Raw genomic sequence first — 16851 nt, 5'->3', positions numbered from 1 at the left:
AAGCACCAGCTCTTCTGGGTCCAGCTTCTCCTGTTCCCATTTTCATTTCTATACTAAGAACAGTACAAGTGTAATGACAGATGGCAACAACGCAGGCCCTTGTGTCGGGACCACCAGGGAGTGGGGGCTGTGGAACTGGGGGCCAATGTCCTACTTAAGGGGTGGCCGCTGTGCGGCCCCAGCTGCTTGTTGCCAGGAGGAGCACAGGCCCCTGTGGTCACATTTCTGGACTTTCCAAGAGGAGTCCTAAATGAAAAAGTTTATTGAAATCTCTCCATTTCTAAGTCTGAAGGCTTGCTAGGGGTCAAAGGAACCTAACAGGAAAATGCTCTGCAGCCTCTGTTCTAGCCAGCACACTTAGGGGAAGAGAGGCGACCTGGGAGGGGGTCCTTGCCCAGGGGCCCCCAGTTAAGGGTACAGTTTGCTGTCACTCTGACTCTCCCAGACCCCCCAAGCCCAGTGCTGTTTCTGCATGGCCTCTCACTGTCTCCAGCAGAAGGCTAAAAGCCCTGGACCTCCACGACCAGAGGTACTTCACACTGCTCTGGGCCCAGGGAAGTGGCATCCCCCCATCATCGCCATCACAAACTCCTGTGGATGTCACCCTGACACATCTTTTGAGTGCCTCCACTTCTTGCCTTCATCATAGCAGAACCTTTGTAACCTAGCCTGACCATGCCCGAGCTCCCCCTTAGCTTAGTTAGATGCCACCTCCTCCAGAAAGCCTTCCCCACCCCATCAGGGCCCTTCACTGAGTCTCCTCCTTTGGCAAACAGCGTGTCACTCACCACAGTATCCCAGAGTCTTGATACACCGTCAAGAATAAATCCTGAGCAGATGAGGTCTGTTCATCTCCCAGTGTCAGTCAGATTCTCCCTTCCAAGAATCAATTAATTGCAGAGTGTTTGCCCAGGGGCACTGGGAACTTGCACCTTTCCTTCAAGTCTTTTATTTTCTGAGTTCTTGCATAAAACCATACAAACAAAAACAGGAAAAAACTGACAAAAGGAGGACAAAGCCTCAGCATCAGCCGGAGACCGGGGCATGGAAGGAGCTGCAGACTGAGCCTCACTGGGTCTACAGAGCAGAGGCAGAAAGTCCTGAGGCCTCTGGGTATGTTGGGGCTGAGCAGTGAGGGGCAGGTCACTTAAAAAAATATATATATATACTGTACACGTCCATCCATCCAAGGCATCCTGCGTTGGAGAGAATTCAGTGAGCAGAGGTCATGGAGCCAGGCAGGCTTCTTCCTCCTCAGACCAGCCTCCCTGCTGGGCTCGCTGGTTTGGCCAGCATGGACACCGCAGCTGGCCATCGTCTTCTGGGGAGGGAGGGGAAGTTAAAAATTCAATTCCCACCCTCGGTGGGCAAAGGGCAGAGGCATGGGGCCGGCCACCACTTGACTAAGAAATCCCTGGGAGAAGGAGATATAAGACTTCCCCAACTTTTTCTCCACCGAGGAGAACAAAATCAAATCAAAAGCTCTCCCCATGCAGGAGAGGAGCATTAACTAACCACGGTGGGTACCTGGTGATGCTGACTGTGTCCCAGGAACTGGGACGAGGGCTTCAGAGCTTAGCTTCATTGAAGCCTCACCACCTGCCCAGGCCTGTATCACCGCTGTTTACAGCAAGCTGGGGCCTGCTCAGCTGGGTGGAGCACTCCACCCCTTCACCACCACCAGGGAAGCATGGAGCCATCAGAATGGCTCACTTTGAGCAAAACATGTTCCTTCCCGTGAGGAAAGGCACTCGAATTACAAAATAGGAAAGAAAAGGAGTGACAGTGGCGAAGGAGAGACTGAGCTGTCCCCGACCTCAAGCCTTATCCTCATGTATAAGGAGGAAGCATGCCAGTGGGCCCCTCCCCCACCACATCCCAGCACACCCCCCCCGCCCCCCTCCCTGCTCCGAGCAGCTCAGTGGTGGTCACTGTCCAGACTCTCATCACCCACTGCCCTTGAGGAACTGAACCCTCTTTCTCCAAAACCCCTTCCCCTCAGGTCTACCCACAAGGCCCCATCTCGCTCCTGAGGACCACGGCGGATGCTGGAGCTGACCTCCCGCCCTCCCCAGCATCCAGACGGTCAGCAGGGGTTCCCAGGTCAGGAGTGTACCTGCCGCCTGGTGTCCCTCAGACAGTCTGTTCTGCCGTCTTCTTCTGTGAAGAGAGAAGCAGGAGAGGCTCTTGTACCTGAAGTGCCTCCCCACCCACGCCACCCCCACCAGAAGGGGCTATGACAGTTGCCTCCCAAGGCTCCGTGGCTCCCCCAGAACAGATACTGGGGATACAGAGATCCTGAGGGTGCGGAGGGCGCCCCCTGCGTCCTGGAGGATGGAGCCCAGGACTTTGAAGCAGCAGACGCTCCGATTTTCTGACCGTGGCCCTGCTGGCCATGGTGAGAATTGCATCAGAGTATGAGGAGCTGAGGGCCCCTGGTCAGGTGGTCAGCCCTTGACGTGCATGACGCAGACCGTGAGTGTTTCTGCTGTGGGGATACCCCACCAGCTGGGGCACACACATCCAAGGGAACGTTTTCTCTCACCCAGAAACCTATAACAGCCTAGCTAGTCTCCTGGCCCCAGGGGGGCTTCTCTTTTCTTCACTTGTCATAATATCCTCCTACCTCACAGGCAAGACAGGGCTGCTCCATGGCTCCCACATGCACAGACCTCGGGCCCCTCAGGGTGGCCCCCACCTCCTAGCTCTTCTCCCGTGTCTCACAATACACAAGCTCCTGTTCAGGACCCTGAGCATGGTAGGGGCACAGCGACTGGGTCTGGCTCACCCCACCCCCTACCCTGACATCCAGAGGCTGGGGCTGATCACTTTCACCCGGGGACTGGGTCTGGGTCCCGTTTTCTAGCCCAAGACTCCTTGGGACTCACTCTACCTTTCTCTTCTTTTTCTTCTGTGATGGTGAGCCAGGGTCTTTGGTTGAGGCCTTTTTTGCTTTCTTCTTCTTTTCCTTTTTCTCCTTGTCTTTTTTCTCTAAGGGAAGAAAGTAAAATTGCTAAACAACAGATGTTAATCTTAAGGGTTGGGGTCAAAGTCAGTAGACATAGGGCAGGTCTCCAGGGGCCCTAGAGCTCTCTCCTCTCCATGCTCCACACCCTGGGGGGCCATTGAAGCTCAAGTCTTATGATTTCTGCCCCCATGGAAGCCCTGGACTGTTACCGTTTTAACTCACTTTGTAAAATTTCTACACACTGATTTTAAAAAGACACTTTCAACCTGTAAAATGGGAATGAGTGATCACACATCAGACAGGGCAGGGGTGGGGGTTAAACATGGCCTGGCTGGATGAGGATGCCAGCACAGAATGCAGCAAGGAGTGGCTGCTATCCAGGAGCCTGGACCCCAGGAGCCTGGGCTGCCAGTGTGCATGGCTGTGGCCGCCGTGAGGGAGTGCAGAGCTCTGCGAGCAGAACATGCCCTGGAGCTGTGAGTGCCTTCCTGGAGGTGGTGGCCCCGCTACTCCAGGACCTAGTTCCGGCTTTGCCCATCCTGCTCCCAAGATGGACAAGACATTCTCAGCCCTCTCTGTGCTCGCTGAGGGCCGCCCGCCCGAGTGGTGACTGACAGCCCTCAGCAGGACCGGGCAAGTGCGCTCTGGGCTGCAGCGGGCACTTACTCTTGTCGGATTTCTTCTTCTCTTTCTTGATTTTGAGGTTGCCGTGGTCTCCCTCGTCACCCTTCGGGGTCCCCAGCTCCCCTACCGGCTTCTCCTTGGCCCCTTGAGAGCCGGGAGACTCCTTCTCCTTCTTTTCCTTGACGTCACCACTTGCTCTGTCCTTCTTGGATTTCCCCTTGACAGTCCTGGGGGCCTTTTCTGAGGAGACAACATGTTCCCCACCATCCGCGGCTGCCAGCTGCTTCTTTTTCTTGCTCTTGGGGGCCTTGGGGGCTGTCTGGTCTTCAGACAGCTTCCGCTTATGGCCCAGGCGGCCCTTCCGGCTGCTTTCCTTGGCGGTGTCCACGGCCTTCTTCCTCTCCTGCTCCAGCAGCTCCGTCAGCACCTTCGCCACCGAGGCCTGCACCTGCGCCTCGCTCAGGGGCCAGGGCTCACTCAGGAGGCGCTGGGTGATGTTGCTCTGCAGCGCCAGCATGGAGGCCGGGGGACTCCCAGGCCCCTTCCCGGGCTTCTGAAGTGTGGCACCAGCCTCTTTTCGGCCTACGGAGAGAGGACCTGGGGTCATGGACCTGAGAGAAGCAGGGACTAGACCTCTGGTGGCATGAAAGCCAACGGCGTCCAGCATAGACCTGACCTTCTCTGGTGGGGTTCAGATGGGACCATAGGAACCCGCTGGGTCTCCTGCCCACACCTCTCCCCCTGCTTCTCACTTAGAGCTCTTTTCATGTCTCCTCACACTGAAAACTCAAGTTCAGGCTGGGGATGGAAATTAACTCCAGAATGTTAATCAAAGGGCTTGTAATATTAGTTGCTCAGTCGTGTCCAACTCTTTGAGACCCCACAGACTGTAGCCCAACCAGGCTCCTTTGTCCATGGAGTTCTCCAGGCAAGGATACTGGAGTGGATTGCCATTCCCTTCTCCGAAAGGGCTTGTAATCCGCCAACAAATCAAAGAATCTATGGGACAGGATAGATGGTACCTTCCAGTCAGGAGCCCAGGGCAGGGAGACAGGACGCCTGGGTCCTGGGTCTGAAAACCAAACTCAGTTCCCTGTTTATAAAATGAGACATTGCACGAGCACTGAATCCCCTCACTGTTCTAAACCACAGATGCATAAAAAAGAGCCAAGGTCATGTAGCCATCCAACTTATGCCCACCTGTACCCTGTGGGTCTGCAGCCCTCTGCAGTCAGGGGTCCAGGTGGCTTGGCCTGGGGGTGGGGGAGTGCAGAGAATATGCACATGGTGGCTGACTAAGCAGGTTTACTGCCTGCCAGAGCAACTTCTGCTGCAGCCTTTGTTTAGAATTTTCCACGCCTCTGCTCTCCTTTGATAATTGTGTGCTGACTACACGTGTGAAAAAAACCTTCCACAGCCCCCTCTCAAATGTCTCCTTGTCACACCCGCCTCTCACAAAGAGAACACTGGGGAAGAAAATGAGCAATGACTGCTCTTGCTGACCCAGCACTGGGCAAGCTGCAGCTAGAAGCCCCAGGACTGGGAGCTGAGCATAGTCCCGGCACTGCCCCAACCTCGCAGGTCCCTCTGGGGTGTCACAGCACAAGAGCGGCGACGCCTTGCACTCTGGGAGGTGCTGGTAGCTTGGCCCTGCTCCATGTGGGGAGGATAAAGCTGTTCCCTGCAGGGTACGGTGGGACCTGCAGCAGCTCTGGCTTCACAGCGCTGGGGTGCTGGGGAGGTGGACAGAGGGGGTCCCAGGGCAGAGGGAGGCCCACTTCAGTCCTCTGGTTCTTCATGGCAAGAACAGGAGTCAGCTAGAGAAGGGAGCCAAGGAGAGCTCAGGGTGCCTCAGCAACCCACTTCTCTGCCTCCTGTCTACCACACACCCTAGAATGCCAAGGCCAGGGAACCTCGAGAGCTATCCCAGGCAAACCCTCTGAGGCACTATCCCAGAGTGCTGGCACAGTCAGTGGTGGCTGACACCCTAGGCCAGGTGACCTGAGCACTCGAGTCTGCCCTCCAAATACCACGTGACTTTCTCCACATACGCCATTTTCTGTATGTGACACCAATGGATTGGATCCATCAATGGATCCATCCACCAATCCATTGGATCCATCAACCCCTGCCCTGTACGGTTAAGGCACCGAGGTCCAGAGTCGCCATGGGCTTGTCTGAGGCTTCAGAGCGCATCAGTCCTTTGCCCAGGGTCTTCACCACGTGCAGGAGACTTCTTCAAACATGACCCCATCTTCTGTCTGAGCTATCCCAAGCACCTACACCCTGTACCAGGAGCCCACTTGTTAGGAAGAAAAGTCAACAGGAACAGCTAGAGAGAGCCAAGGCCTACCCTGTAAGTTCAGGTGCATTTCCTCTAAGGTAGGGGCCATGTGCATATTCTCTGCACCCCTAACCCCCAGGCCAAGCCACCTGGACCCCGACCAGCGTCCCACAGGGCTGGATAACCTGACCTCCGGGCAGCCCCAGACTATAGGAGCCAGACACTAGGGTACAGGCCCCTGCATTTTGACGAGCACCTCCAGGCCTGATGTAGGGGTACCAGACCTCACTTGGAGAGGCCCTGTTGGCAGACAGGACCATGTTGGCGGGACTGCTCCTGAGGGAGGCAAAGAGGTTCCTTGCCTTGTTCTTCCACATCCTGCTGTGTCCTTCCTACAGCCCTCGACTCACCTGTTTTAGGTGACATGGTGCCTGCTGCTTGTTGGGGCTCCACTTCCTGTTTGCCCTCTGGGGCATCTCTGGTGGCCGGAGTAGAGGAAACAGAGGGGCTGGCATCTGGTTTGGGAATGGCCTTTGAAGTCTTGGAACTGGCTGGAGTCAGCCCAGGGGTCACAAAACCTGAGAGGAGAGACTGAAGAAGCCCAGTGTGAACAAGCCCAGCAGTGCATGGCCCGCTGGAAGAGACCAACCCAGGGACCCTGAGGCCAGCTGGGTGGCAGGCACATCAGCTCTGTGTGCATACTTCCTGCACTACTATAATTAATACATATTTTAAATGGGCGCATTTAAAAAGGAAACTTATTACTAATGCAAACGGAAAAGCACCGGCACTTGCCACATACAGATGATAACCTTAAAAGAAATCCCATCTGTTATCTGTTAGAGAATGTTTTTATCTGGAAATTACCTAAAATCAAGGTAAACCCTTTCTATAGACTCCAAGAGTCTGCTTCTCACAGCTTTATGCTGAAGTGGGACCTCAGGAGAAGAGCCATGCAGACAGGACCCTGCCCAGGGCCTCTGGAAAGAGGATGGGCCAGGGCCCAAACCCACGACCCAGGGCATGGCCTCAGCCCACAACTGCGTGGTGGGTGAGAGCCTGGCCTGGGGCTCCCACCTCAAGGCTCCCGAGACTGCCAGCCCCTTCCCTTGCAGTTACCTGGGAAGGTGCCACCACCTCATCGTCACTGGACTCTGCTGTGGTCTCTTCCACCAAGGTCTCCCTCCTGGAGGGGGCTGGGCCTATAGGAGAAGCACAGGTAACTGTTGGAAACCCCAGGTACCCTCTGCCCGCTGGACAGGGCAGAGTGCTCCGGGCGTGGGAGGGCCCCAAGGTGGCCTGGTCCCTGTTTACGCGCCTCACCCTCTGATCTAAGGCGTCATCTGCCCCTCATTGCTCCCTTCCATGGTCTACTGCTATTCACAGCATTTCCTGTGAGATACCTGCATGCCCAAACCTTCTAATCCCTAAGAGAGGTATGGTCCTGGGACTCTGGGGATCAGTTAGAGAAGCCTGATCCCAAAAGGTTGGGCATGGCCAAACAGTCAAGTAAAAAGGTTGTTCATGTCATGTGGACCAATTTGGTCACGGGGTTGTGCAGCTGGGTAAACTGAGGTCCTGCGTGAGATGCCTAGGTCAAAGTCACAGAACATGGGCAGATACAGAGCAGAGACCTGAGCCCAGGGCTCCACCAGGCCCTCCAGCATTTCCCTCCCAGGAGCCTCACCTGGCCTGTGGGCTGACAGGGCCACCTGGGACCCCTCGGCATCATCCTCGCTCCCTGAAGAGCTGCTGTTGCTGTCATCTGAGGTCGCAGGGGCCTTGGCTATGGGGCGCCCCGAGGGAGTGGCTGTGGCCCGCTGAGCTGCAGGAACCTCAGGCTTTCTGAGCTTGTTGGCCATTCTGGCCTGGGTTGGGGTGCTCTGGGGACTCGCCGTGGAGAGTGTTCCCACAGCACTGTCAGTCTGATTCGGGGAAAGGAGAGAGAATGGAAAGGAAAAATTAGGGGAAATAAGACCTGGTGCTTACTGAATACCTTAGTGAAGGGCCAGGCACCACTAGAGGCTTTGCACACAGGCCCCATTTAATTCTCCCACCACTCTTTAGGATGGGCAGTGGGAGACTCCCTGGCGGTGATTAGGACTCCAGGATTCCACTGCTGAGAGCCTGGGTTCAATCCCTGATTGCGGAACTAATATCCCTCAAGCCATGCAGTACACCAAAAAAAAAAAAAGTTTTGGTGCAGGGGCATGCACAGTAGAAGCCTGGGAAGGTAAATGCGTATGCTGAGGTCACGGGGTAGCTAAACGCTGGCGCTGCCCCTGCCTGCACCCTGCCTTCTACCTCCTGTGTCTCTGAACACTATCCCCTCCGGGGTGAGGCCTGGCCCCCAGCTCCCCAGCTCACCCCACTTGAAGATGGGGTCTTGGCAGCAGGAGGCTGAGCCTCACTCGCTTTCTGGGCAAGAACCTTCAGGGCAGCCTGTGTCAGTGGGAGGTTCCTCTTGGTCACCTGTGAAAGGCAAAGGTGAGGAGCCAGCCTGGCTCCATGCAGACAGGACCCTGCCCAGGGACCCCAGAAAGAGGATGGGCCCAGACCCATGACCTAGGGGCTGACTCCAGCCTAAGACTGCACAGGTGGATAAGAGCCTGGCCTGGGGCTCCCGAGTTCTTGGCATGCCATCTAGGCCACACTCTGGTCACATCCTGCCTGGCTGTGGCGGGAGGGGACCCGTAGCTGCCAGAGGAACCTAGGGGTGGAGTGGAGGGCTGAGGGGCGGTCGAAGGGGCACTGCCACTGACTAAGCAGAAAATAAGTTAATCATATCATTCTCAGAGGATCCACAGACAGCTCCCAGCCCAGGGGAGGGAAGGGGCTCAGGCCCCTCTGGAGGCCCCGCCACTGAGTCTGAGCCTCTAGCTTAGTGGTTGCAACAGACTCAACAGGCTCCCTGGTGCTGCTCCTGTTTCCCACGCCTGCCAGCAGCCAAGGAGAGAATGGAATGAGAACTGGGTGTGATCCTTTGCTAAAATCTCCCTTCAGCCCTCACCAGGGGCCGTGAGGCCTGGCCCCTCTGCCCCTGCTACCCCACCTTCTCCCAGCTCTCACACCCCCAAGCACTTCCCCAGAGGTTTCTGCGCCTGGGTCTTCCTGCCTGGAGGGCCCTCCAGCTTGCCCAGGCCTGGCTGCTTCTCCGGCCCCAGTGTCGCCTCCTCTGGGAGGCCACTCCGGCCTATCCTTTCTAAGGCAGGTCACTCCACTGTTCCTTGCTTACATCGATACTACTCCCTTCAAAGCACCCACCAGTTGGTGAGTACTTTAACTCTTGGTCTCCTTGCTTAATGGCTGTCCCCCACCTTGGGAATTCCATGAGGGCAGGGCCCCTCCCTGTCTTCTTCCTGCTGTACCCCCAGTTCCCAGCATGGACAGATGTTCAGCACCATCTGCTGGCTGAAAGGCCAAATGGATGCAGGTTGGTGGGTGCAGTGACCACAACCCAGCCACCCAGTCAGCAACCATGCTCCCAGGAAGCTCTTTTTGGGTAGGAGGTCATGATGAGCCCCAATGAGTAGAGGTGCCCAAATCCTGCTTCGGTGTCTCCAGCTCTCGCTCCTGCCATCTCAGGAAAAAAAGGGGCGGGTGCAAGGGCTTGGGAAAACAAACGGCTACGGCCCCACAAGCAATGGGCCCCGAAAACAATGAACTAGGATCCAGGAGCCCTGCGTTCCGATCCCACCTGATCCTGGACACGTCTTGACCCTCTTGCTGAGGGCGTGGTGCTCAGTTCCATCATTTGAACAATGAGCCATTAACTCTCCCCTGCTTGTTTTTTAGATTCCAGCAAGGACCAAAGAAATAAAAATGCACTGAAAATAGTGAAGGCCAAGAAGAACACTACTGGTCACTATGATGAACATTAACAAAGGACAACTTTTGTTCATGGCAAACCATGAGAGAAATATCAAACCAAAAGCCTGATATTGTTGGAGAAGCTGCTGGAGTCAGGCTGGCTCTGCCCCAGGGGGCCACGTGCCAGAGGATGCTTCCTGACCTCATCATGAGGGTAATTCGGGGGCATGGATCAGGGCTATGGCCAGGCCAGGAAAGGCCCTGGCTTCCACAGGGTGGGTGAGAGCAACTACAGTGCCACCCAGCAACCCTGAGGGGAAGTGGTGTCGAGGAGGGGGCCCCTCAGCCCACTGGCCTGTCAGCACCCCCTTGCCCACCAGGTACCTGAGTGGCTGGTGCCTCCTGTTTCTTGCTTTCAGACCCCTGACTGGTGTCCTCACTGCTGGGGGCCCCCACCACGCTGGCTCTGAGGGCCGCCTTTGGGGGGGCTGTGGGCACAGTCACCACGCTGGTCCTAGTGGCTGAGATGGAGGGGGAGGGGGTATGTCAGGGCAGAGAAGCCCTGTGGTCTCCCCCAAGCAGCAAAACCCGCTCTATCGGCCCATCCTGGGAACCTGGTGCAGTGCCCAGGGCCCATGTGGTAGAAGCCCCTTAAACCCCCTCCCAAGCCTTCCAGGCAGGAGCAGCCACTGTCTTCATGTTTTATAAGGAGATGAGACGGCAGCTGTGGGCAACACCCCAGGCCTCTTCCTCAGCCCCTCCCCACCTGCAGTCCCCCTCGCTGGCCAAGCCACTCCTCCTGAATGACAGGCAGAGCACTGGAGCCAAACACGACTCTGCGCATTTAAAACCCTCTCTTAGAAAAGCCTTGGTCATGTGCAGAGGCTCAATCACATGTGTTCACTGCAGCACTGTTTGTAACAGCCCAACACCCCACATAAAACTCTTAGCTTCCTCCAACTTGACACTGGCTGAAAAAACTGCGGGATTCCCAGGTGACCACGCTGTAACTACGGAACATCACAACATGTCAAGATTACTGAGCATGTGTACAGTATGGTCTCACTAAAAATACACAGTGTACCTTTGGTTTTTGTAAAGTTAATAGCTGTAAAATGTTAACAGTGATTATTTTGGACAGTGAGATTACAAGTGATCTTTTTCTTTTCAGCTAATCTGCATTTCTTAATAAACCCGCCAAGATCAGGTATTAATATTCTCACCAAAAAGTGTTCTGGTAACAACAACAATAATCATTACCCATTTTCTTGCTATCACTGTCAGAATCACAGATTGTCAGAAGTCAAAGAAAGCCCAGATCTGATCCTGTCTCCAGGAATTCCTCCCTACACCTCTGTTTAGGGATTACTTGATCTCCTTTACATGCCACCAGGAAGGGGAGGCTCACTATCCTGCAGCCCTCTCCAAGTTCAGTCAGCCAGCTGTTACAAGGCTCCTCCTGAACTATAAACCTGGTCAATGCAGCTTCGAATCTCTAGTCTGGGTTCTACCTATTGGAGCCCGCACAGAGAAGCCCTGGCACAGTTATTGCTCAAGCCAGACCCTCGTGGGGATGAACCAACATAGGGTCGAGACTTTGCCCTAAGCCCCTCCAGACCAACTACTTGCTGAGACTCAGCCAGTGTCTTCTCCCTTTGGCACCTCAATGGATGTGTGTGCGTGTGTGTGCACACGCCTGGCAGCTGCAGCCAGGGAGTCGGCCCTACAGGGTGGCCCGTGCTCACCAGGAGTCGGGCACTGTGTAGCGGGGATCACGTCCTCATCCTTGCTCTCAGAGGAGCTCCTGGCTGTGCTCTCCGAGGCCTGAGCCTTCCTCGGGGTGCCTGTAGCCTGCGCTTGGGTGGGGGTAGCAGCTGGGCCAGCTGGACTACGATTAGGGTCGACAAAAATCAGAGGGGTTTTAATCACCTTGAAAAACAAAAACAAAACACACCCCCGCAGTGATTAACAGCTTGGCCAGGGGAAAGGGAAGGTGGGTAGGGGAGGGTGTTACAAGGCAAGGGTTCCAGAGAGCTCCCAAGGCTCTGCCAGCTCACTCCCAGCCCAGGCACCAGCCAAGACCCTGCAGGGCACCTCAGAGCTCACAGGAGCCCACCTGACCCTCAGAGGAACCCCTGAGATCAGCAGTATCAGCTCCATCATACAGATGGGAAAATCACAAGTCCTGAGAGGGGGGGAGAGTTGCCCAAGGTCACACAGCCTAACTGAAGCCGAGTCAGGCCCAGAATGTGGAGGTCAGCCTCCTTCCTCTCGCTGACTTCAGAGACACACACCTGCTGTGCGGGGTGCTCTGAGCAATGCCCCGTCAGCTGCCTGATGGTTCACCTAGGGGGCTGTTCACAGTCTAGTTGCTCCCATGCCCAAGACTCTGATGCTGCCTCCTGCCAAAAGGCAGGAATGTGGCCCAAACTACACGGGCCCAGGGTCTTCAACAAGTAAACTGCTCAGGGAAAACCAACTAAGACCAAAGGGACCCAATGTAGCCGATGGCCCTTATCTAGGTTCCTATTTGACCAGATACAGAAAACATCATGAGGCAACTGGGGAAATGGGGATGCCGACTAGGTGGGCCAACTTTTTAGTGATTGTGCTTTAAAAAAAACAAAAAAGAGGAATCTAGTGGTGTTGGGGAAGAGAGTGAAGATGTGGATGAACCAAGACTGGTCACAAGTCCAGAACTACCAAAGCTGGGATGGTGACTGGCGACTCTACACTGTTCTAGTTTGGGGCATCCTCTGCATTTTCCAGTAAGACACTGAAAAAAAAAGAGAAAAAAGTAACACTCCCTGTGGACTCTTGACGGATGTCTCAGAACCGCAGCTCCAGTGAACGTGCCCACCACATAGAAGGACACCCGGGGAGCCTACGTTCCACTCCCCAGAGGTCAGGTCTGGTCTGAGTTCTGCCCCCACCCCCTGACCCCACAGGGCAGCAGGAGAGCAGGGGGGAGCTGCCCATGGCCATGGTCTGGAACCCAGGTCTCTGCCCACCCCACTGGGCCTGACTCTGCATCCTCTAGGGTGCTGCGGGAAAGGCAACACGAAATGGAAAGCAGAAAGGGGCCCGCCGAGGGGGAAGCTCTGCCGGGCCCGGGCCCTGCCTACCCCTGCCAAACAGCCTCCTCCACAGCCGCTCTGATCTGCCACTTCCAGAGACTTCCTTCCCACGTGATGAAAGAGAGAAGGATGGAAGTGGGAGAAGGCTTTCAGCTGAGGGAGGGGGGATCTATATATATGTGAGAAGACAGAGGAACAGATTGTCGGGGACGAAGAGAGGCAGCGAACCCACTGAGGCAAACAATAGCGTCTGGGATATTAAAAGCAGCTCTGCGGCAGAAGCCTCCGCCCTGCTCTACCTGCCCACGCTGCCCGCCCCGCCTCTGAGCTGGGGGTGGGGCAGGGGGTTGCCCACAGAGCCCTGGATGGGAGAGGAGAGTTCACAGGTGGGGTACGTGGGACACACTTCTGACCCCATCTCTGCCATGACCTCACCGTGTGGCCCAGCCCCTGAAATTCGTGAGGCTCACTCTCCCATCTGCTGGAAGGGCTCTTAGTAACCCAGCCTGGGCTCTCTCACCAAAGAGCTTCTGGTCTGCTTTGGAAAGCATGATACACATGGGGTGACAAGGACCTCCTTTCTGGGGTGGGTCAGGAAAGACTCACTGGAAGTGGAAGCAGCCTGAACACCTGGCTGGACCCCCACCCCGCCCCCTGTAGGTGCTGGGCAGTGAGGGCCCAGAGGAACACACAGGATCCCTTTCTACTGTAGGAGTCAGTGCCTGTAGGACCAAATCCAGTGGCCTTCTAGAAGTCACAGCTGAGTGCATCACAAGAGTGCCCTCATTTGGGTTGCGGTGGGGGCGGGGTTGGCCCAGACTGCTGACCCTGGGGACGACGGACACAGACACAAGGGGACCCGAGCTCTGGATGGCAGCACTTCTCTGAGGCCTCTCCCAGAACTGTCTGGAGCTGGTAGCACATCCTAGGCCCACACCTGAAGGAGCTGAAAAATCCCACTCCTGGGCATGTGGCCCAGAGCCTCCATGGTTCACCAGCCCTCAGGGAGTCTCACCCCAGGGGTTGAGAGGGCCAGCGGCCTCACCCAAGGTGACCAGCAAACTGGTGTCAGAGCCAGGGCTGGAAGCTGGTCCTCCCAGCACCAGACAGGAACTCCTAGGACCAACAATGCTAGATCTTAGATCTCTGATTTAACACCTAATTTCAGCTTCTTAGAGATCTCTTCTTTCTCTCCAACTCAACCTGGAACTCTAAAGGCAGGACCTTGTCTGTTAAAATTTGGTACCTACCCTAGGCCCCGGCACAGAACCTGGCCTGGGATTAATGCCTGCACAACAGGGCTGAGCCATGCAGGGACCATCCCCTGATTTGTCTTTGAAAACAAAGGGGTAAAAGCCCAACCCCTGCAGTGGGGGAGACTGAGGCACAGTAAGGGGACCTGGGAATGGAGCCATAGCCCCTCGCTGCCTCCCAGCCTGGGGCTCTGCCCACCACCTTGGTATCAATCCCTTTCTCTCAGTGATGGGCTAATAATAAAAACAGTGAAACTCATCAGTAGAGAAGTGCTTGATAAATGCATAATAACGATAATAATCATAATTAGAGAGATGGGGATTAAGGAGCCAAAAAACCCCAAAGTTGGGAGGAGGCTGCAGCTCCCCTGGGCTGTGCCGTCTTCCCCGAATCCTTCCGGGGAATGCACCAAGTGTTGACTTTTTTCCTTTTTCTTTTCTAACAGGGACTCCAAAACCTTGAGGACTAACATACCAATTAAATGGTTCAGTTTAAGCATGATGTTCACTTTAATTGTGTTAGTCCGCCCCCGCAGAGAAGGGCGAAGTGGCCCCCTCCCTCCCAGCTGTTTAGATCCTGCACAGAAAAGGAGGCAGGCTCCCTCCGAAAGGCTCCACAGAGAGCCCGAGGGAAGGGCCTAAGCCCTGCTGTCTTCCTGCCACCGGGAGGGGAGTGTCCGGGCAGGGCCAGGGAGCCAGCAGAGTACTAACACCAGGTGTGTCCCCTTATGACAGCCATGTGATGCTGGGGCAGCTCGCCCAACTTCTCTGGCCTTATTCCTTCCTCCTCAAAATGGGAATAAAAGAAGCACCTTCCCTCATAGGGCTGGTGTGGGGATTAAACAGAAAAATGAAAATATGGGGACTAGCACAGTCCTTGGCACTCAGGAAGTGACCAACGGTAGATGGAGTTGTTCACAGTTACTCTTCTAATCTAGGCTATTAAGGAGAGAAAGGCAGTGAGCACCCCAACACCATGGGTGTGCACTACACCTGACCCTACTGATGGACTAATCAGTGTATGATGTGATAGTTAAGGGAAGCTGGATAGGGAGACCCCACTCATCTGACGGTTGTGGACTCCAGCATCTCTGAAGGGCCCGGCGGAAGCTTCTAGTATCTTGGGGCTAGGGGAGGACAAAGGGCAGTGCCCACTGTGGGAAAGGCCTGGGGTTCACACAGAAGCTCAGGCACCTGCCAGGTGAACGCCAGCAAGCCTCTGGAGCTGGGGAGACAGGGGGGCTTGGTTCCGCCCTCAGGGGTATATGGCTGTCAGTGTGTGGAGATGGGCCGTAGCTTCCTGAGCGAGGTCTGGGAGGCCAGCGGAGTTCTGACAGACCCTGCAAAGAAGGCTCCCGGTACCCAACAGGAAGTGGGGTATACATGGAACCAGGGGCCAGTGCCTGCCTCTTCCTGGGCTTCTTAGGGGTCATAAGAGTTTGGGGAGATCACTCCAGCTTGTTGGGCCTTGATTCCTGACACACCACGTGCTTCCTGCAGTAACAGGCCCTCCCTGTCAGGCAGCATGCTGTATACCTGCTCCTCGGAGCTGTGGGAGCCAACTCTGACCCTCCATTGGTAGGCTCTGCTACCTGCCTCCTAGGTTTATTGTGGAGATGAAAGTGTTAAAAAAAAGAAAGAGCTCTGGAAATGGGGAAGCACTATAAGTGGGACAGACCGGCCCTCCCCGTGCCCCACCCGCCCCCGGCCCTCCCCGTGCCCCACCCGCCCCCGGCCCTGCCGTCTCCCAGGCCCATCTGCCCAGCTCTTAGCCTAAGAGCCCTCAGGGACAGGCCCGGCCTACCTGGCTCGACGGCAGGTCCTCGTCACTGCTGGTTGAGGACTCCTCTGCTTTCTTCTCCAGGGATGCTGGGCCCACGGTCTTGCTTGTGGCAGTTTTGGAGCTACCCTCTTTCTGAGGGGACAAGAACATGGTGGGCAAGGGGGCGTTTGTTAGCTGAGAGGAAGGCGAGCAATGATCCTCACTCCCGGGAAGATAGCATGACCCCCTTTACACAATGTGTGTGGCGGGGTGGCCAGCATGCCCCACAGACACCGGGAACACAGGCCTCCACACTGCCGATCCTCCCTCCAGAGCTGCCTCCAACCATGAAAGAGGTGTGTGAGTCAGGCACCACTAAAACCCGAGGGCTGGTGTGCTGCTGGCCAGGCGTCTGAATGAGAGGTGACAGCAGCCTGGGACAAGGTGGCAGGGGTGAGCCAGAGGCCCCAGCACAGCTCACATCTGGCTGTCACATCCCCAGCTAAAAGCAGGAGCCGGCTGAGAGCAGTTCAACCAGCTGTTATCCTCTCCTGCCAGCCCAGGAATAAACGAGGGGGGCTGGTTGGTGATGGCAGTCAGGAGCCAGAGGAGGACCTAGAGCAGGGACTAAACTGCAAGGTGCTGGTGGCAGAGGGCAGCTCCCTTTTGGCATGAAGGTCCAATTTTTACTACTCAGAAAAGCAGGACCCACACTGCTGGGGCCTCCAGTTTCTTGAACCCACCTGCCAATGCAGGAGACTTGAGACATGGGTTTGATCCTTGGGTCGGGAAGATACCTTGGAGGAGGGCATGGAACCCACTCTGGTATCCTTGTCTGGAGAATCCCATGGACAGAGAAGCCTGGTAGGCTACAGTCCATACGTCGCAAAGAGTCGGACATGACTGAGCGACTTAGCACGCACAGAATTAATTCATTATTTATTTGGCTATACTGGGCCTTAGTTGCTGCATGTGGGATCTAGTTCCCTGACCACAGGCCCCAGCACTGGGAGCGCAGAGTCTTAGCCACTGGACCACCAGGGAAGTCCCTGGAGCCTCCAATTTCGCCAATC

General features: G+C 55.8%; 1 protein-coding gene across 18 annotated transcripts in view; it reads right to left on the bottom strand.

Annotated features, from left to right (window-relative positions):
• Positions 1-933: 933 nt before the first annotated feature.
• TCOF1 (treacle ribosome biogenesis factor 1) overlaps positions 934-16851 on the bottom strand; it is a 38639-nt gene continuing 22721 nt past the window's right edge. For 3 of the 18 annotated variants that reach the window (XM_081495802.1, XM_081495803.1, XM_081495811.1), the window contains 11 exons: positions 15821-15931; positions 11432-11615; positions 10071-10207; positions 8244-8348; positions 7564-7801; positions 6996-7078; positions 6287-6467; positions 3635-4174; positions 2894-2991; positions 2117-2160; positions 934-1321 (listed from right to left, as the gene is read on the bottom strand). In XM_081495802.1, the coding sequence (XP_081351928.1) occupies positions 2134-2160; positions 2894-2991; positions 3635-4174; positions 6287-6467; positions 6996-7078; positions 7564-7801; positions 8244-8348; positions 10071-10207; positions 11432-11615; positions 15821-15931 (1704 nt within the window). In that variant the 3' untranslated portion in view covers positions 934-1321; positions 2117-2133. The remainder of the gene's footprint in view (positions 1322-2116; positions 2161-2893; positions 2992-3634; positions 4175-6286; positions 6468-6995; positions 7079-7563; positions 7802-8243; positions 8349-10070; positions 10208-11431; positions 11616-15820; positions 15932-16851) is intronic. The other 15 variants (XM_081495807.1, XM_081495808.1, XM_081495812.1 and 12 more) reach the window with 10 other exon arrangements.

The sequence above is a fragment of the Giraffa tippelskirchi genome, chromosome 6 (assembly GCF_054371585.1).
Source record: "Giraffa tippelskirchi isolate mGirTip1 chromosome 6, T2T-mGirTip1v1.2.pri, whole genome shotgun sequence".
In the NCBI taxonomy this organism is placed as follows: domain Eukaryota; kingdom Metazoa; phylum Chordata; class Mammalia; order Artiodactyla; family Giraffidae; genus Giraffa; species Giraffa tippelskirchi.
This window is presented reverse-complemented; position numbering and strand designations above follow the sequence as displayed.